Below are 21,651 nucleotides of genomic sequence, written 5' to 3'. Positions count from 1 at the left end.
TTTCTATTTCGGAAGCTGGTGAGGGCGTTGGTTCTTCAGAGGCGTTCAGTTAGAGCCAAGTTTATGGCGCCACAAGCGTCTCGGCTGTACAAGAGGGGAGGAAGAAGAAAGAAAGAGCAATAATGATAGGGGATTCATTGGTATGGGGAGCAGACAGGCCATAGACATGACTCCAGAATGGTTTGTTGCCTCCTTGATGCCAGGGTTAAGGATGCCAGAGTGGCTGCAGGACATTCTTCTGGGGGAGGGCGAACAGCCAGAAGTCGTGGTCCACATTGGCACCAATGACTTGAGTAGGAAGTGGGCTGTGGTTCTGCAATCAGAATTTAAGGAGCTAGGTAGAAAATTAACAAGCAGGACCTTAAATGTAGTAATCTCCGGATTAGGAAGAACATGGACAGACAATATAAAATAAGGGGTGAAATTTTGAAGAGAGTGCAGGAGCATAAAGACCTGGGTGTGTATGTACACAAACCATTGAAGGTGGCAGGTCAGGTGGAGAGAGCAGTTAATAAAGCATAGTATCCTAGGCTTTATTAATAGAGCCATAGAGTCCAAGAGCAAGGAGGTTATGCTGAGTTTATATAAGATCCTCATTAGGCCTCAGCTGGAGTATTGTGTACAGTTCTGGGCTCCATTTTACAGGAAGGATGTGAACACATTGAAGAGAGTGCAGGAGAAGTTTACAAGAATGGTTCCAGGGATGAGAAACTTCAGTTACAAAGATGGAATAGAGAGGTTGGGACTGTTCTCCTTGGAGAAAAGAAGGCTAAGAGGAGATTTGATAGAAATGCTCAAAATCATGAGGGGGCTGGACAAAGTAGATAGGAAGAAGTTGTTCCTGCTTATAAAAGGACCAAGAACAAGAGGGCACAGATTTAAAGTGATTTGCAAAAGAAGCAAATGTGACGTGAGAAAAATATTTTTCACACAACGAGTGGTTCAGGTCTGGAATGCACTGCCTGGGAGTGTGGTGGAGGCAGGTTCAATCGAGGCATTCAAGAGGGCATTAGATGATTATTTGAATAGAAACAATGCACAGGGGCATGGGGAAAAGGCAGGGCAATGGCACTAGGTCATAATGCCCGTTTGGAGAGCTGGTGCAGACACAATGGGCCGAAAGGCCTCCTTCTGTGCTGTTAAAATCTTGTGATTCTGTAATCTTAATAGCAATCACCAAAAACTATGCTATTTTGAGGATGGTATATTTAAAGCTAAAGCATTTTCTTAGCATGTGTTGCTATGGCAGCAGCTTGCAGTTGATAGCCAGTTGATAATTTCATTTCATTACTAATGGCTGTTGGAAAAAGCATTCAAATTTTGAGTAGGTAAAATAAGCAGGTTGTGGCTCCACTTAAACAGATGGGTATTGAAATACTCCCTGTTGAAAGAGCATAACTTCTTAAAGATAATTGAGACATAAATCGTTTTCTGAGTAAAATGTAACGTGTTTCAGCCTTTTGACCTAGAAAAATTGTTTTTTGGATTCTAAGCATTTAAAAAGAAACTTAAAAGTTTGGTAGTGATCTGTTTCAAATGTAACTTTTGCAAAAAGTCAAGAAAATAAATCAGTGGGAGGAAAAAGAAACCGGATTTAACATGGGGAATATTGTAATTGTAGACTGAGCCCTGGAGTTGCAAAATGTTCCCAAGTCAAACAAGATGAAGACAATTCAAGGTGAAATCCTGCCTGTTAGAACCAGGCCTATTAGTTGCCATGATTTCTGTTTCTCACTCTGAGAATGTGTGCTGTTCCTACTCTGCTTGAGAATAATGAAAAACATTGGCATATATAGACCTTTAATCTGTTCCCAAAGTCTGCAAAGTTTTGTCTGGCACAAGAGAATTATATCACTGAATGAAATCCTTTGGTCATGACTTCAGGATGTTCATGGAGAACAAATTAATCTTCAGAATATTTAATGCGAGATGATTTCATTTTAATGGCATGGTTTTAGTGATGATACCGATTGCTGACACTCCTACAAGTCTGTTGTTTCTACTGCATCTGACATAACTGTACTTAGAAACTTGCCGATTTTGCTTCTCATGTGGACCACCAAATCTTGTGATTTCCTCACCTTAAATAACGCATTATTTTGATAATCGAAACTAATGATTGAGAATCCTTGAGATTCAGCACTTCAAACCAGTCCACCTTTCTGTTAGATCATTGCTGATCAGTGCCTCAACTCTATTTTCAAAATTAAAAAAAACTGCAGATACTGGAAATCTAAAATAAAAGCAAAAAATTATAGTTAGCATCTGTGGAAAGAGAAACAATTCACTTTTCAGGTCAATCATATTGCAGCTCTCAAATGGCCATTGACCTGAAACGTTAACTCTTTTTTCACCACTAATGCTGCCTGACCTGAGTATTTCCCAGCATTTTCAGTTTTTACCTCAACTCCAGATGCCTGTCGTTGGTCCATATCCCTTACCTAACAAAAAGAAATTTCAAGCTCCGTCTTGAATGTTTCAAGTCAACAATATCCAATGCCTTCTTGGGAAAAGATATCCAGATTTTCACTGCCATTTGTTAGAAGAAATGCTTCCTGATTTCAACCCTAAATGATCTAGCTTTAATAAAATTATGTGCATCCTTGCAGTTATCTATGAATAGTATTAAGAACAGAAAGCTCTCTAAGTGCTAAAGGATGTGGAAATCACTACCACATGGAATAATTGAGGCAAATAGTATAGATGCATTTAAGGGGAAGCTAGTTAAGCATTTGAAGGAGAAGGGAGGAGAGGAATCTGCTGATAATTAGATGAAGAAGGGTGGGTGAAGGCTCAGTTGGAGCATCAATGGCAGCATGGATTGATTGGACCAAATGGCCTGTTACTGTGCTGCATATTCTATGTCAAAGGTGGCGTAGTTTGAGAAGGAGATTTTTGAGAAAATGAAATGGGTGGGGGACAGGGGGAAGAATTTGTAGCAAGTTCTGGCTTCACCTGCAGAAAGAGAAAACGTTAATATGTTGGTTCGATGGCCTTTCATCTGAACAGGAAAAAGTTAGAGGCGGCAGAGGTTTAAAGCAAGTATGAAGAAAGGGAAAAGGTGGGGTGGGAAGATTAGAGCAAAAAGGAAAGTCCGTGATGAGGTGGAAGGCAGGGGATATTAAATGACAAAGGGACAATGGTGCAAAAAGTCAGAGGAGATGGTAACGGGACATTATTCTCTCTTCCACTCTCCAGTTTCTCAATTTCTGTTGTATCTGTTCTGACGATGCAACTTTCTATACCAGTGCCTCTGATTTTTTTCCTTTCTCCTCAACTAAGGCCCTCAACCAAGCCTGTGCCATTTTCCGTATTTCTGCTCTCACCCCTTCTCCTCTGACCCCTTCCCTTATATCTCCGCCCTTGTCACTGTCCAGTGCCCCAAGCTTTTCTTCCAGATGAAACAGCAATTGCATTTCTTTCAGTTGCTCACAATGCAGTTTGCTCTACATTGGTTTTTGCGCCTGCTTTGCCAAAAACCTTTGTTCAGCGACCACTTTGTCAAACACCTTCATTCAGCAAGTGTGACAGTTGCCTGTCATTTTAATTCTCTGCCCACTGCCACTCTACCAGCTCTGTCCTTGGCTTCCTACACCGTTTGAAGGAAGCTCAGCTTAAGTTCAAGGAACAACACCTCATGTTTCGATTGGTCACTTTATAGCCTTCCGGACTCGATATTGATTTCAACAAGTTCAGACTATGACCCTCAATTTCTTTTTCGACAGCAGCTGTTGTTGATTCTTTGTTTTTCTCATTTACACCTCCGTAGATGTTTCTTTCCTTCTTCTCCCACAACCAGCTCTTTTTTGCCTTGCACCGTCATCCCTTTTGTCATTTAACCTCCACTCCGACACAGACCTTCCCTTTTGTTCTCCACCCCTTCTCCCCTTCTCTCGTCTGTGATTTTTTTTTCCCAGTTCCAATGAAAGATCATCGACCTGAAATGTTAACTCTGTTTCTCTCTCTCCCCAGTCTGACCTGCTGAGTGTTTCCAGCATTTTCTGTTTCAATTTCAGATTTCCAGGACCATCAGTATTTTGCTTTTATGTTTGTAGGAAGGTTTAGGAATTTCTGCTATCATTTCCACTGATTCATTGAACTGAAAGAGGATGTTCACTGGGTTGAATGCTTGTTATTTCCTCTGTAGACTCTGCATCAGTGCTGCAGCAACAACTTGAGGTTGATCATTGCCTTTAACCTAGAAAAAGTCCCTAAACAATTGACCAAGCAAGAGTAAGAAGAGGATTTGAACAGATCAGTGTTTTGCCTCGGCGATCAGCCAGAGAAGGAGTTGTAATTGGGTTAAGGCTACAGTTTCCAGAAAAACCAAAAGCTATAGCTTGTCTTGGGTCAAAAACTTGTTCTGTTGAAGATTAGGGCATGTTGAATCCCTAACATCTTGGTACTACAACTCCCTGAATCTAGTTGCGAATGCCCCTGGTGAAACTCTTTCTCCCCTCTACACTACATTTCAGTGTCAGGGATTGCACTTGTGTTCACTGTTAGCAGGAACTCTTGTTCGCTCCAGTTTGCACATATAATGTGGAAGGCCACAAGCCCTGTCATAAGCACAGAATGGTGTTGCAAGAAGTCAGCGATGTGGGCCAGTGTACCAGCAGCTGGTCTCGGGGTGCAGCAGGATTGTGGATAGAAGGAGGTGAATGAAAAAGTGAATAGGTGGCAATTAAAGGGAAGAAATAAATGTTAACAAACGGAAGCTGAGGGTGGGAAGGGAATGTAAGAATGAACACATGGGAGGAGGAGTGAAGCAAGTTGAAATGGTGGGAATGCTGGAACACAAGAATTAGGAGCAGCTGTCAGCTGTACAGCCCCTTGAACCTGCTCCACCATTCAGTAAAATCATGGCTGATCTGATTGTGGCCTCAACTTCACTTCATTGGCTTCCCACCATAACCCTGACTCAGAAATATTTCTAACTTAGCCGTGAATATATTCAATGATCCAGCCTCCACTGCTCCCTGGGGAAGAGAATTCCACAGACTAATTACCCTCTGAGAGAAACAAATTTTTCTTCGCCTGTGAACCCTAGCATGGGATTTTCCGGTCCTGCCGAAAGTCAATGGACTTTTGGCTGGGCCACCACTTTGCCCAGCGGGGATGGAAAATCCTGGTCCTAGTTCTAGACTCCCCCAAAAGGGGAAATATTATCTTGGCATCCACCCTGCCAAGTCCCCTCAGGATTTTATATGCTTCAATAAGATCACCTCTTATTCTTCTCAACTTCAATATGTTGGCCCAGCTAGCTCAACCTTTCCTCATAAGATAACCCCTTCATTTCAGGAATCAGTCAAGTGAACGTTCTCTGAACTGCTTTGAATACAATTATACCCTTTCTTAAGTGTAACAATGAACAGTAATGTATTTTTATTGGATAGTCACGTTTTGCTGTTGTTACTCAGCCTTGACATGCCGTACCCTGTGTGATAGGGAAATCTCTACAGCACAATTGTTTTGTTACTGTGCTGCGACTCAGTTCAGAAGCTAAGGAAAGTCCATACCAGCCAGTGACGGCTAAAACACTTTGCTAGCCTGAAAACCGAGAGAATGTCTTCAGCTGCTCAAGCCACCAATGGTTTTTTTAAATATTTTATTTTTAGCCACCTCAGATCCCAAGCCACCCAGGCTGAAATTTTTCTCACTAATGAGCTTTAGCCAAAGTTGGCACAAAACGCTATGTTTCTTTTGTAATCTCAGTTGGGATTTTCTGTAAAAGTTAGTGACAGGGAGGCACTTTACCCTTCGATGTTTATGCTGGTATAGATTGAAACCAGCTATTTTTGTGGAGCTCCCTTCTATCCAAAGGAGGGAGCACGACATCATTTCCATTCCCATTTGTTGCTAATTCCAGACATGCTATCAGCAGTAAAGAGTTTAGAAGAGATTTCAGTACATAATCCAGGGCTGACAATCCAGTGCAGCACCAAGGGAATGCCACACCACCGGAGGCGCCACCTCCTGACCGAGATGCCAAACCGCGACCCCATACTCTCGCCCAGGTGGACACAAAAAAACCTCCCTGGTACTATTCAAAGAAGAGCAGGGGAATTCCCCCCAGTGGCTCAGCTAATATTCATCACTTAACCAACATTATTAAAACAGACTATCTGGTCATGACTTTCACTGTCATTTGTGGGATCCTGCCACGTGCAAGTTGCCCACCAAGCCTCATACACTAAAAGTACTTCCTAAATTATCAAATAATTTGAGATACCCTGAGATTGTGAAAGACTCTATACAAATACAGTCTAACACCTGTTGAGAGAAAGTTATTGGAGTTATGAGAAAGGAAGCCAGTACAAAGAGGGAATTTTTAAAAAGAGTTGATGGGTTTGGAGTCTTTGACAATGTATTGCACCTCTGAATTCCTTCTGGAAGGTGGTAGATTGCCTTTGCAAACAGGAATGGTTGGTGATTGGATGTGGAAGAGGGATTGTTGTAACTTTTAGGTAAGTAATTGTGTCAAATTGACCTGCTGAAAATAAAATGGCACTTATAAATTAATATTTTTATTTATATTAAAAATCATAATATAAAAGTGCTTACAATTAACCAGAATGCACAATTTTGCATGTAAAATTTCAAAACCACCTCTGAATGCATTCTCTGGATTGCCTAAGGAATACTTCACAAATTTTATGCCTTTAGCATTTCTATTTCCCCTTCAGGCGCATGTGTTTTTTCTCTCCAATACAAGTGAAGAAATATTGTGTGTATCTACAACTTAAATTATAAAGCCTGAATAACTGGATGTTTTCACGTGCCTGGGCCATTTTTGAATGGTCATTTTTCGGGGGCGCTGTCACAACTTCTTTTATACCTGTTGGTCAACACATAAGTGTTAGTGGAATGATGAAGCTGGCTGTCATATATCTGGAAGCTAACCCCATGTTTCTAGTGACTATAGTGTTGAGGGAAGCATATAGATTAGAAATAAGGAATGTAATCAAACTTTCCAGGTGACAGTTGGAGACAGAAGAGAAGCCATTATAGGAAGTACATTGGGTTAAAAAAGACTTGCATTTTATAACATCTTTCTCAATCACCAGATGTCTCAAAGTGCTTTACAGTCAATAAAGTACTTTTGATGAGTAGTCACTGTTGTAACATAGGAAACGCAGGCAGCCAATTTGCACATGGCAAGACCTTAAAATAGCAATGTGATGAGCAGATAATCAGTTTTTTTGATGTTGATTGAGGGATAAACATTGGCCAGCCCTTCTTCAAAATTGTGCCATGGGATCTTTCACATCCACCTGAGAGGGCAGACAGAGCCTTGTTTTAATGTCTCATCCAAAAGACAGTGCTTTCGACAGTGCATTACTCCCTCTGTGCTTGAGTGTCATCATTGATTTTTGCTCAAGTCTTGGAGTGAAACTTGAGCTCAAAACCTTTTGACTCGGGCCTATCAGCTATCAAGTCACATTGGGTTGCATTAAATTGAGCTCCATCAGCATTTGCCAGTTAGGGGCCACTGGAAAAATTAAGGAGTAAAGTTTCCACTTTTTTCATGAACCAATGCAAAAGGCAGAGTAAAAGAGTGTCATTGTTTTTTTTTTTCTTTTCACTACAAGTATTCCTTGATGTTTCTGAGAGTGGTAACTTGGTGCAGTTTCATTAACACAGGTGAAAACGGTTTATCACCAAAAATAAGAATCCTTAGTAAGGTTATCCCATCCTACATCTGCGAGTAACCTGATTTAAAGTCACTGAAAATGACTTTTAAAAAGACTTTACGGAACCATTTAATTGGTATGCATTAGTCAGTTCTTTGATAAATTAACTGTTTTTATATGAAAAATCTTTAAAGAACATGCTTACTAGTAACTATGTGCCTAAGACAATGAGTGCAATTTGAAGAGCCTTCCCAAGCCAGTGTAATGTCAACATCTGGATGAGATCAATTTAATGGTTGGGGCCTGATTGAAACCAATGTAAAAGAACACAGATACATGACCATATATGAATTTTGACGCTACTTGGCTAAGTTTTAAATACTCCGATCTTTTATGCCTGTTCAGCCATTTCCACCCAATTGCGCTGAAACCTGGCTGCAAAACTGGCAGAAACTCTACCCCAAGTTGTTAAATACTACTGTCCATAAGATGTCTTAATTTCTTTTGCAGTATTTTCAATATTTGTATTTTGCTATTAAATTGAGCCTCAAAATGTTTCTGCTTAAACTCTCATTTGTGAGTAATTAAAGTAGCAAGTGTGCAATTTTTTTCAACAAGGTAGTAAAAGGCCACTTTTATCTGTAGCTGCTGCAGTTGCTGATCTTGCAAATGATGCTAATGATTCTAAAAGTAGTATGAATGTCTGAACTTCATTCAGAAACACAGATGTTGCAAATAGATTTTGATTTAAATACTATTTTTGCTTTGTGTAGCAGAATTGTGAACTCAGTACATTTATTGTAGAAGGGAGGTTTAGTACCCCATTTAAAGAAGCAAACGAGAGCTTTAATTTACCCAGAATTTGGCTACATTTTAATAATATAAACAAATTTTAATAATCTTGAATCTCTGCCCATCCCTAACAACTGCATGCATTCTTTGTTTTAGAAAGAAATAGAGCTTGTGTTTTTATAGTGCCTTTCATGATCTCAGAACATCCCCAAGTGCTTCACAGCTAATGAATTTTTTTAAAGCATAGCTACTTTTGAAATTTATGCACAGCAAGGTGGCAGAAAGAGCGATGATTATGAAATTATCAGATAATCTGTTTTCTTTGGTATTAGTTGATGAATAATATGAGAAATTATTCTTCAACAAGTGCCATGCCATTTTTCTTGTTTGTCTGAGATGGTAGATGGTTTAATCTGCCATCAAAAAGACAGCGCTTCAAATAATTTTGCACTCGGTAATGCACTGAAGCACCAGCTGACTTTATTTGCTAGAGTCTCTGAAGAACCCACCTGCTTTTAACTCATAGCACGGTGGAAGCACTTTCACCCAAAGCTGACACCCATTGTGTATCTAAACACTTACTGTATCAGTTAGCATATGGACAGGGGGTGAGGAGAGATTGGGGAAAGCCCTGCTTTTCAAGCTGGTAGTTTGAGCTTTTTGCACTTCACCAATTTTGGGAGTTGCCAGAAGTCAACACAAGAACTTTCATTTATATATCTCCTTTAGTAAAACTACCCAAAGAACTTGTGATCAGACAATGTTTAACTCTGAGCCACGTGGTGATATTAGGACCAGTGATAACTTGGCTGAAGAGGTAGGTTTTAGGGAGTGAATTAAAGGGAGGATTGAAAAGCTTAGGGCGGGACCTCCTGAACTTGGGGCCTACGCAGATGAGGTTGAGCTGCCGATGATTCGGCAATGGAAATTAGGGATGCACAAGATATTATGGGAACAGATGGGGGAAATTGGTTAAAAACTATTTCCACGAGTTAGGGTGTCTAGGACTAAAAGGCTTAGTCAAAAAATTAGAGCCAGACTTTCAGGAGTGAAATTATGAATAGAGTTTTCACGCAAAAGGTAGTAGCGTTTGGAACTTGCTTCCACAAAGGACAATTGAAACTAGATCAATTGCTAATTTTAAAAATGAGATTAATAGATATATGTTAACCAAAGATATTAAGGGGAGTGGGGCAAAAGCTGGCATATGGAGTTAGTTCACAGATCAGCCATGATCTCACTGAACAACAAAAGAGGCACAAGAAGCTAAATAGCCTACTTATACATACGAACATATGAATTAGGAGCAGGAGTAGGCCACTCGGCCCTTCAAACCTGCTCCACCATTCAATAAGATCATGACTGATCTGAATGTAACCTCAACCCCACATTCCTGTCTACCCCCGATAACCTTTCACCCCTTGTTAATCAAGAATCTATCTAGCTCTGCCTTAAAAATATTCAAAGACTCTACTTGCACCGCCTTTTGAGGAAGAGAGTTCCGAAGATACTCAACTCTCGGAGAAACAATTTCTCCTCATCTCTGCCTTAGATGAACGACCCCTTATTTTTAAACAATGACCCCTAGCTCTAGATTCTCCCACAAGAGGAAACATCCTCTCCACATCCATTCTGTCATGACCCCTCAGGATCTTAAGGTTTCAATTAAGTCACCTCTTACTCTTCTAAATTCCAGTGGATACAAGCCTAACCTGTCCTGCCATTCCTGGTAATAGTCCAGTAAACCTTCTCTGAACTGCTTCGATTGCATTTACATCTTTCTTTTTAAGGAGACCAGTACTGTACGCTACTCCAGATGTGGTCCCACCAATACCCTGTACAACTGAAGTATAATCTCCCTACTTTTGTAATCAATTCCCCTCACAATAAATGATAACATTCTATTAGCTTTCCTAATTACCTGCTTACTAACTTTTTGTGATTCATGCACCAGGACACCCAGATGCCTCTGTGTCTCAGAGCTCTGCAATCTCTCACCATTTAGATAATAAGCTTTTTTTATTCCTCCTGCCAAAATGAACAATTTCACATTTGCCCACATTATACTCCAGTTGCCAGATCTTTGCCTACAAACTTAACCTATCAATGTCACTTTGTAGCCTCCTTATGTCCTCTTCACAATTTACTTTCCTACCTAGAAGTTGAGGCCCCAGCACTGATCCCTGTGGCACATCACTCATCACACCCTGCCAACCAGAAAAAGACCCATTTATGCCAACTCTCTGCTTCCTGTTAGCTAGCCAATCTTCTATCCATGCTAATATGTTACCCCCTACACGATGAGCTTTTGTTTTCTGCAATAACCTTTGATGTGGCACTTTATCAAATGCCTTCTGGAAATCTAAGTACAGTACATCCACCGGTTCCCCTTTATCCACAGCACATGTGACTCCTTCAGAGAACTCCAATAAATTGGTTAAACATGATTTCCCTTTTACAAAACCATGTTGACTCTGCCTGATTGCCTTGAATTTTTCTAAGTGCCCTGCTATAACATCTTTAATAATAGCTTCTAACATTTTCCCTATGACAGATGTTAGTCTAACTGGCCAGCAGTTTCCTGTTTTCTGTCTCTCTCTCTTTTTGAATAAAGGAGTTACATTTGCTGTTTTCCAATCTAATGGGACCTTCCCCGAATCCAGGGGATTTTGAAAAATTAACCAATGCATCAATTATCTCACTAGCCACTTCTTTCAAGACCTTTGTGTGAAGTCTATCTGGACCTGGGGTTTGTCAGCCCGCAGCCCCAACAATTTGCTTAATACCTCTTCCCTGGCGATTGTAATTTTCCCAAGCTCCTCCCTCCCTTCCATTTCCTGATTTACAGCTATTTCCGGGATGTTACTTGTATCCTCCATAGTGAAGACCGAAGAAAGATACCTGTTTAATTCATCCGCCATCTCCCAACTTTCCATTATCAATCCCCCAGACGCACTTTCTATAGGACCTACACTCACTCATTTTATTAACTCATTTCTTATTTAAATAGTTATAGAAACTCTTACTATCCATCTTTATATTCCTAGCTAGCTTTCTCTCATACTCTACTTTTTCCCTCATTAACCCACAAATTATTACTTTTGAGGTTCTGCTTCTTAACATGGTGCCTAGCTCCTCATACTGGCTAAGCAGAGTCTCCTTCCTCATCCTACCTATGTCGTTGGTGCCTACACAGACCACGACCACTGGATCCTCGCCCTCCCACTGCAAGTTTTTCTCCAGCCCTGAGCAGATGTCCTGAAACCTGGCACAGGGCAGGCAAAACAGCCACCTGGACTCTCGCTCTTTCCTACAGACAGCAGTGTCAAGCCCCTCACTATACTGTCCCCTACTACCACCCCATTCCTTTTTGCACCCTCCACTTGGATGGCTTCCTGTACAACGGTGCCACGGGAAGCCATCCAAGTGTCCCTACAAGAGATCTAATTGGAGGGAAATGTCTAAGTGTGTTTCCCTACCGAAGCTGTTCTGGTAGTAATTTTGCTAGCATTGTCCGTGCATATGCATGCAGTTATTAGGGGTGAGCAGTGCTTTAAGATTTCAAACAAAATATATATTTTCATCCACTTGCCCTATGCCAGTAAGAATTAACAATGTCACACTGCAGCCACAAGAAGCGGTGTAAAAACATTTGCTGTCAAAGAAAAGTCCCCTACTTTTAACTGTCAATGGGTAAAATCTCTGTACCTTTAAAAGGTGATTTTGGTCAATAGGATCATAAAATGCCTCAGCTGTTTTCAATTCAACTACTCCTCAAGCATTCAGCTTCCAGATACTACATTCTATGGTTATGGCCAAGTGTAGTCTTTGCATCCAATGGCCATCAATTGTGCAAGCTTTGGTTCTGTGTTTCATTGATGTCTGAACCCTTCAATTGATCTCTTTGGTTCCTTTAAAGATGGGAATGCCCTCAAAATTCAACCTGTTTTACATGCCCTGTTCATGATTTAATATTCAGTATTTTCACAGCTTGGTTAAAAAGTTAATGATCAGCAAGTTCTTACGTAAGCAACAAGTTGGCAGAAACCAGTAAAGCGGTAATGGCTAAAAGATATCCTTTACTGAGTGTCTCATTCTCTAATTGTCTACTTGCAGGTGCTGTGATAGGTGACGGACAGTCTGCTGTGGCCAGTAATATTGCCAATATCACTTATCGCCTCCAGTGGTGGGATTTCACCAAGTTTGATCTTCCAGAGATCAGCAATGGTAAGTTATATGTGAAGCCTGCCAGAAGCTAAGAGAACAATGGGTCATTACCTTGACCCATGCGGAGTTCCACAAAAACATTTATGATCAAACTGATATATTCTGCACTTCTTAGAGGGGTGCACAGTACAACATATAATGGCCAAAAAGGCCAACCGAGTGAATGGATCTTTACTCAGGGACATCGCATTTTAGTGGGGCTATCTATGGATTGAGTTTATGATCACCTTCTGAAAATTGGTGTGGTTTTGAGTGCAATATTCAGTGACCCTTGCCAACTAATTGAACTGTTGCCTAATGAATTTCCAGTATGTCTTTTTTCCATCTACAATTGTATTCTCAATGTTCAGGTAAAGCCAGAGAACTCCTTGTGACCAATTTTAGACTGCTGAAATAGTGATTCTCAAAGCTCCTGGCACTATATCAATCAGTCCATAAACATGCTGTAAAGGAGGTTATTTTGACTCTAAGAAACTTCCTAGTCTGGAATTATGACCCTCAGAATCTGAGTGGTAACCTGGGTGCTGAGAGTATTGGCTTGGAGCAGATTTTTTTCTTGCAGTCTCTATGATACACCTACCCTGCAGTCGTCCAGGAAGAATTCCATCTAAAGAAACCTTGTCAGCTAAATAAATGCGATTAATGCTGTAATTTATAACAAGTTTCATTGCCTTTGAATCTACACAAACTTATCCCATTTAATTTATAGGGGTTGAGACAGTAGAGATTTTAAGCCTGATTGGCAGCCAGCTCCCAGAAGGGAATGCGCATTATTCTGCCAAAGCAGTATCATAGCACATCGCCCAGAAAGACATTTCAGCAGTCATTTTCTTGGAAATTTGGAAGTGGCTGAAACTGGTGAGGCAGGATTACAACCTAATGCAGTGTGGCTGATTTGTGTTCTTTCTGCCAAGAGCTAATCAGAATTGCATGAATTATACTGCAGTTCCTTTGACCACCATTATTATCCCTCCCCAATCTAATTATGTTTTGTTTCTCTAGTTAAGCAACTTTCCTGCCAGCCAATTCTCTCATCATCCTGACATTTAATCGTTGATTTATGTGAAGGCTTTTTGATGTAATAAATTTTCAGCCAGTTTTATACCTTATAAGCACAGAACTAATTTCAATTCAAATAATTATCTCCTGTAATGGCGTTGAAATAGTTTTTTCAGTATGCTTGAGATGGAAAATTAGGTCTTTTTTTGATCTTTGAAAGTGTTCACATTCATAGGAAAATGGATCAGTTATATGTTCCTGATGTACAATTAGTGTTTTTATATCTGCATGTTCTTCAGTGGCAAAACCAATCATTCCTATCAAATGTCATTTGCGCTACTGCAACATGTTCAAAATACATTACAACCGACACAGTTCTGTGATGTTTAAATAAATATTCACATCATAAGGAGACTCTGCTTGCGTGTTCTACCTCCAGCATACTGAAAACTCCTTTTCTTGTGCCAATATATGAAAGGATTATTTGATAGGAAATTAGTCATGTTCTTTTAAGACAAAAAATTATTTGAAACACTGAAAAGCTTTAAACATTTTTCATTGTTGGAATTGATGTGTGTAACATTAGGAACATAGGACCTAGGAGCAGGGGTAGGCCATTCGGCTCTTTGCGCCTATTCCACCATTCAATAAGATGATGGCTGATCTGATTGTGGCCTCAACTCCACTTTCCTGTCTGCCCCCCATAACCCTTGACTTCCTTGTCTATCAAAAATCTGTCCAACTTGCCCTGAATAAATTCAATGACCCAGCCTCCACTGCTTTCTGGGGAAGAGAATTCCACATAATGACAAACCTCTGAGAGAGAAAAGTTTTCCTCTCCTCCATCTTAAAGAGGAGACCTCTTATTCTTAAACTGTGTACCCTGTTTCTAGTTTCCCCCACAAGAGGAAATATCCTCCCGGTATCCACCCTATTAAGTCCTCTCAGGATCTTAGATGTTTCAACAAGGTCACCTCTCATTCTTCTAAATTCCAATGGGTTTAGGCCCAACCTGTTCAACCTTTCTTTGTAAGTTAACCCTTCCTCCCAGAAATGAACTGCTTCTAACACATTCCAGGACAATGAGAATAAGGCTTTTCATTTAGTTGCATTAGAATTCCTTTCCTGCATATAGGTAACCTATCCATATAACTAATCCAGTGTAAATCCTTTTCAAATTTAAGAGCTTATGTCCTAATTTTCTTGTTCTTTATTTCTTCATGCTATTCCCCATTCCAGATTCAGCATTTTCCAAGGTATCATAGCTGGCACTTGTTTGCTGAATTGCTGGTATGTACATGCACCCTACCCAATTTAATGGAGGAAAGTGGGAACCGATACATTTAGGTAGGAAGATTGAAGTAAGGCAATATTAAGTAAAGGATACAATTCTGGAGGGGCTGCAGTAGCATAGGGACCTCTGGGTAGCTATGCACGAATAGTTGAAATAAGCATGGCAGGTTGAGAGAGCAGTTAATAAAGCATAAAGGATTCTGGGCTTTATAAACAGGTATGGAGGACAAAAGCAAGGAAGTTATGGTGAAACTTTATAAAACATTGGTTAGACCTCAGCTGGAGTATTGTGTCCAATTCTGGGCACCATGCTTTAGGAATGATTGTGAAGGCATTAGAGAGGGTGCAGAAAAAACTCAGCAGAACGGTTGTAGGGGTAGGGACTTCAGTTCCATGGATAGATTGGAAGAGTTGGAGTTGTCCTTAAAGGAGAGAAGATTAAGAGAAAATTTGGTAGATGTATTCTAAATCATGAGGGACCTATACAAAATTGATAGGGAGAAACTGTTCCATATGAAGGAAGGGTTGAGAACCAGAGGACACCAATTTAAAGTGCATGGAAAAAGATCCAAAGGTAACCTGACTAAGTGTTTATGCAGCAAGTGGTTAGGATTTGGAATGCACTACCTTAAAGTGTGGTGGAGGCAGATTAAGTTGTGGCCTTCTGTCACGACGACATGAAAGGTGTTTCTGTAAAGTGATCCATGAGCAAACAATTTGTGCATGTGCTTGCATGTAACCCCTTTTTAAATTTGAGAGTGGTTCAATTTAAAATAACACAGCAGCAAAGCTTTATTCTTAAACAAGATAAATATTAGTTTATTACAGGGCTATTGCTGAAAGTCATGTAAGTAAAGGTGATAAAGTTATTAATTAAAAATACGATTACAAGATTAGAATGCAAATTAAGGGAAAAGATACTTAGAGATGAGATTTCAAATCAGTCTCTGTGAAACGTCGTTGCGGGCTTGTTGCTTTGAATCCCTTCTTTCCAAGATTCAAGGGTTTGAAACTTGAAGTCAGATTCAGCAACTGCAATGGCTTCTGTAGTCAACTGTCTGGAGGTTGTCTGTACAGGTGGACTCAGCAGATCAGCAACTTTAGGGAGCGAGTGAAGGTCCCTTTTCTTTATGGGTTCTGCCAATATGACACTTGAAGATTGCCTGGTTTCCTTTCTTTCTTAGCAGAACTGTGATGTTTTCCTTCTGGCACCTTCCTCTGTAGCTCCAGGGCAGGGAACCCCAGCTTTCGCATGTGTTTTAGCTCAGAGCTGTCTGCTGGTGGTATGTCTCAAAACTGCCAAACAAAAATGGTTTCTTGTAGCCCTTTTTATAATCCAAAAACACAAATTGTTGCCATGTTAATTTTCAAGGAGTCATTATTTCACAAGGCAAACAAGTTAATTATGTTTAAGTCCTTTGTAGTCCCTTTTTATCTCCTGTTCTTTCAGAAGTAAAAGGGTCTTTCACAAGTTTTAGACATCAGTGGAAATCTTTGCATTTTAATGCCTTTTCCTAGCCAGCTGTAGAGATATAAGTCTGAGCCAGCTGTAGAGATATAAGTCTGACAAGGTTTGAATAAACACTGAAAGGAGCCATATTGCCTGTCCATACATCCATTTTGAAAAAGTTTTTTAAACTTAATGTAAAGGTTTGAGAACAGAAATGTCCCTTTAAAGCAGTTGTCCTTAAAATCTGCGGTATCACTTACATGGGTTTATGACAGACCTTCCCATTTATGAGTAAAATTGAAATATACATATTTTCAATTTTTGCAGAATTATATTGAGAAGACAAGATAAATACATTTTTCACATAGCAATGGGTGATGCACTGCGGTCTCCTATTTACATTTATCAGTTTTTTTATATCTGGGGATTCTTTTCCTTCCCTTTTTCCTGGTCTTTACGACAGCTTGCGCTGATTTTAGCTCTAACTGGATTTGCTGTCTGTAACCTTTTCATCATTGGGGCTATCAAAGAATGTGTCATACAAATCTTAAGCTAAGATAAAAGCAAAAAACTGCGGATGCTGGAAGTCCAAAACAAAAATACCTGGAAAAACTCAGCAGGTCTGGCAGCATCTGCGGAGAGGAGCACAGTTAACTTTTCGAGTCCGAATGACCCTTCAACAGAACTAAGTAAAAATAGAAGAGAGGTGAAATATATGCTGGTTTAAGGGGGGTGGGTGGGACAAGTAGAGCTGGATAGAGGACCAGTGATAGGTGGAGATAACCAAAAGATGTCACAGACAAAAGAACAAAGAGGTGTTGAAGGTGGTGATATTATCTATGGAATGTGCTAATTAAGGGTAGAAAGCAGGACAAGCAAGGTGGGGTGGGGTGAAGGAATCAAAAAAGGCTAAAAGGTAGAGATAAAACAATGGATGGAAATACATTTAAAAATAATGGAAGTAGGTGGGAAAAGAAAAATCTATATAAATTATTGGAAAAAAAGGTGGGGGAATTGGAAAGGGGGTAGGGATGGAGGAGAGAGTTCATGACCTAAAATTGTTGAACTCAATATTCAGTCCGGAAGGCTGTAAAGTGCCTAGTCGGAAGATGAAGTGCTGTTACTCCAGTTTGCGTTGAGTTTCACTGGAACAATGCAGCAAGCCAAGGACGGACATGTGGGCAAGAGAGCAGGGTGGAGTGTTGAAATGGCAAGCGACAGGGAGGTCTGGGTAATGCTTGCGAACAGACCGAAGGTGTTCTGCAAAGCAGTCACCCAATTTATGCTTCTTCACCTGGATGCATTTCCTGTTCAATTCCCTTTCTGTGTCAATACCTCATGCCTCCTTTGGTCAGAGCCTCTTTTTGCTTATACAAGAATGTCATTAAGATGCTTTTTTATATTCTAGCAAGAATGTTTGATATTCTTGTCTGGTTTGCTCATTGAGCAATTTAAAATCTCAGTTTTTCCTCATTCCACTTAGATTGGACCTTATGTAATTATCTTCAAGCGAGATCGACAGCTTCTGCATTTTATGTTGTTGCTTCTTCCTTTAAAACCTTAAGCCTGTCCCTTAATTCACAAATTAATTAATCAAAATCATGGCTTGAACTAAATTCAGTGTCTCCTAGACCTGCAACTGTACCATGAGACTCCACATTGATGGGTGTGGCTACTGCTTCAGCATGGGCGGAGGTTTTTCATTCAGGGATAGCTGCTATTAGCCCTTTAGGATCACTCTGAGCTCTGAATCCTTTCTCTGGCGCATTTTGATTTGGGAATTCAGCAGATTCTTTTTCTGCCTCTTTCCCCTCACTGGGGTTGGCTTCAGCCCTTTTAGCTACCAAATAACTTCCCTCAGGCTCTTCAACTAAGTGGGGCATCTCCCTCACTGTCTCTTTACCTGTGTGGGGACTTCCCTGATTCCTGTATAATTCTGTGGGCTTTTTCCCAGTCAGTTCAACCTTCATGGGTTGACTTGCCCCCATGTAGGCTTCTGAAACCTTTTCAGCTGTCTGCAAATTTACAGATTCCTGCTGCTGAAATTGTTCAGTTTGCTCAGCCGCTGGGCTGCCTTTGAGTTTCATGGGGCAACACCTATCAGCCTGCGAAGTCGTCATCTAGCAGAAGGCTGACCCCTTGCATGGGCAAGCTTGAGATTGCACCCACCATTACCAGCCTGGTAACAAATTCTCTCTTCGTAAATTTTCACCAATGGTACCTCAATACCACCTTCTAGTTAGTCCTTTGACTATCACATGGAATTTGTCCTGCTTCTGCATTGGAAATCCTCACTTCTGCCTCCTAATAGCGTAAACAACCTGTATCTCGGAGAATGTTAATCTCCTTTCCCAGTTCTTTGCCATTTCCCCTTTACACACACAATCCTGATAGGTTTCTGTAGCTTCCATTGCATTTGTACAAAGTTTTACAATTTTGGTGACCACAGATTGGGCTGCGTTGGAATATTGCCTGTGACTTTCTTCATATACCAGCAGTGTTCTTTGATTTGGCCCAGTTTTCCACAATTGAAGTAGGCAGAGCATGGTCCTGCAGCTCTGCCTTCGATATTTCTTTTTTTCAAGTTTGGAGAAGAGTTTCCCCATTCTACCCTATTCCCTTTCCCTTTTGGATCTATTTCCTTCCCCTCTGTCCCCCTCTTATCTTTTCTCTGCTGGTACAAACCAATTGACCATGCCTGCAGTGTTCAGAGGTCTGTGCATCAATTCATAATCCTCAGCCTTCACGACAGCTGTCCTTGCTGAGGTAATCTTTTGTTCCTCAAGGTTCATTTAATGTTGTAGAGGAGACAATTTTTGAACTCTAACAACACCAATTCTCTTCTTCCATCATAAGAACGCTCTAGCTTTAAAGCACGTGCCCGTTGGTCGAACGTGATCTGTTTGACTATCTCAAATTCATGGGCTTTTTACAGGAATTTCAGAGTTGCTGACAATGTGTCTCTGGCACGAGTTCATAAACAACTAGGATTGCAACCTTAGTCTGCTTGTAATCAGCAGGCACTGCAGGGAACAGTGTGGAGAAGATGTTGGGCTTTTCCTGTTAACTGCCTTGGATTATTAGTGTCCACACTCCCTGGGATAAATGTAGCTGATTTGCTACTTGTACAAAAGCAGTAGAGAAGGAATCTACAATTTCCTCTTCAGATTTGAAAACAAATATGTAGAACCTGAGGGCTTTGAGGCCTGTATCGGGGTTACGGGGATTTTGGCTGTCATTTGGCAGAGTGAGATTTTCCCTAGTAGCTTCAAACTACCCCAGATTTCTATCTCTCTGTGTTTGCAGCTCCAATTCCAACTTCTGTAGCTGGAAATTCTTCCTTTTCCCTTTCTTTCTGAGCTTCTGCTCTGCCTGTTCCCTTTCTTTCTGGGCTTGAAGTTCTAACTCCTTTTCTTGGGCTAGTTTTTCTTCCCTTTCTTTGAGCTTGTTGCTCCTCTCTTTCCCTCTCGGCTTTAAACTGCAGCTCTGTGTTCAGTTCTTCAAGCTCTTTTTGGCCAAAGTAACCCGGCCTGGTTCAGAATCAGTTTTTTTTTAATACATTCATGGGATGTGGGCGTTGCTGACTCGGCCAGCATTTATTGCCCATCCCTAATTGCCCTTGAGAGGGTGGTGGTGAGCTGCCTTCTTGGGCCACTGAAGTCCATATGGCATGTGTGCACCCACAGTGCTGTTAGGAAGGGCATTCGAGGATTTTGACCCAACAACAGTGAAGGAACAGCGATATAGTTCCAAGTGTGACTTGAAGGGGAACTTGAAGGTGGTGGTGTTCCCATGCATCTTCTGCCCTTGTCCTTCTTGGTAGTAGAGTTTGTGGGTTTGGAAGGTGCTGTTGAAGGAGCCCTGGTGAGTTGCTGAAGTGCACCTTGTAGATGGTGCATACTGCTGCCACTGTGCATTGGTGATGGAGAGAGTGAATGTTTAAGGTGGCAGATGGGGTGCCAATCAAGTGGGCTACTTTGTCCTTGATGGCATCGAGCTCCTTGAGTGTTGTTGGAGCTGCACTCATTCAGGCAAGCGGAGAGTATTCCATCTTTTTCCTGACGTGCCTTGTAGATGGTGGACAAGCTTTTGGGAGTCAGGAGGTGAGTTAATCCCCACAGAATTCCCAACCCCTGTCCTGCTCTTGTAGCCACAGTGTTTATATGGCTGCTCCAGTTCAGTTTCTGATCAATGATAACCCCCAGGGTGTTGATGGTGGGGGATTCAGCGATGGTAATGCCATTGAACATCAAGAGGAGATGGTTAGATTCTCTCTTGTTGGAGATCGTCATTCGCCGGCACTTGTATGGTGTGAATGTTATTTGCCACTTGTTATGATCCTTGGCCAGACCCCAAGTTGTTGGTGAGATCCACTTAGGGGCCAGTAACGTTTTCTTTAAAATATATAAAGTTTGAGATTTAACAGACTTGCTTAGCGAAGAAAGCCACAAGATTCCACAAACAAGCAAAAAAGTAAGCATGACTGTACAAGTTTAGAAAGATAAAACAATTTACAATATCTATCTTATACTCTAACATTCAGGGTAAGCATGGAGTATATGTGAATTAAAAGGCAAACTGGTCGGACACACCACATTGCTCAACAAATGACAGATACAACCAAATTCAGATTCCATGGATTTCTCAATAACCCACCCAATTTCACTAACACTGTGGGCCAACCAATCTCACTGAAACTTTGTTTTTTTCACGAGGGTGAAAATCTCCACATTCAAAGATCTAGCCTTGGAATTCTCTCTAAAAGTTGCTCCTGCTTGGACGGTTTCAAAAACGGCCCACCTCGCATGATTGCAATCTTGCCTTCTGAGATTACATTCCCCTGGAGTACGCTCAAGCATTAGTTTATAAGCACAACTTCAGCTCTTCTGCCATGCCAAGCAGAACAACATTGCTCCAAAGTGGTACCTTTGCCCCAACAGCCCACAGCAAGGGATCACCAACCTTCGGCTGCCTTCTTGCTTCTTCTGAGCCCTCTTTGATAACCAGGGCTTCTCTTGAGCCTACTTCACATGAAGTCTGCTCTCCACAGCCCCTTTTCTAATTGGAGTCTGTTTCTCAGCTCCTCTCTTTTTCTTAACTTAACTGGGATCTGTTTCTATCCTGTCTTTGTCCCTACCTGGGACTTCCTTTTGGGACCTCTCCCTGTCCCTCTTATCCCTCTCTCTGGGACATTTCTCTTCTGATTAAAATTGCCTGACTTAAAACTTACTCCTCAGGAGCTGCTGTCACTGACCC

The 21,651-nt window shown here is 41.0% G+C and overlaps 1 protein-coding gene across 1 annotated transcript in view; it reads left to right on the top strand.

Moving 5' to 3' along the window:
- The window catches only part of LOC144685064 (activating molecule in BECN1-regulated autophagy protein 1-like), a 400,294-nt gene that overhangs the window by 290,303 nt on the left and 88,340 nt on the right, over window positions 1–21,651 (top strand). The window contains exon 13 of the mRNA XM_078549599.1: window positions 12,543–12,653. Coding sequence (XP_078405725.1) covers window positions 12,543–12,653 — 111 coding nt within the window. The remainder of the gene's footprint in view (window positions 1–12,542; window positions 12,654–21,651) is intronic.

This window comes from Cetorhinus maximus, chromosome 9 (assembly GCF_964194155.1).
Source record: "Cetorhinus maximus chromosome 9, sCetMax3.hap1.1, whole genome shotgun sequence".
NCBI classification, from domain to species: domain Eukaryota; kingdom Metazoa; phylum Chordata; class Chondrichthyes; order Lamniformes; family Cetorhinidae; genus Cetorhinus; species Cetorhinus maximus.
This window is presented reverse-complemented; position numbering and strand designations above follow the sequence as displayed.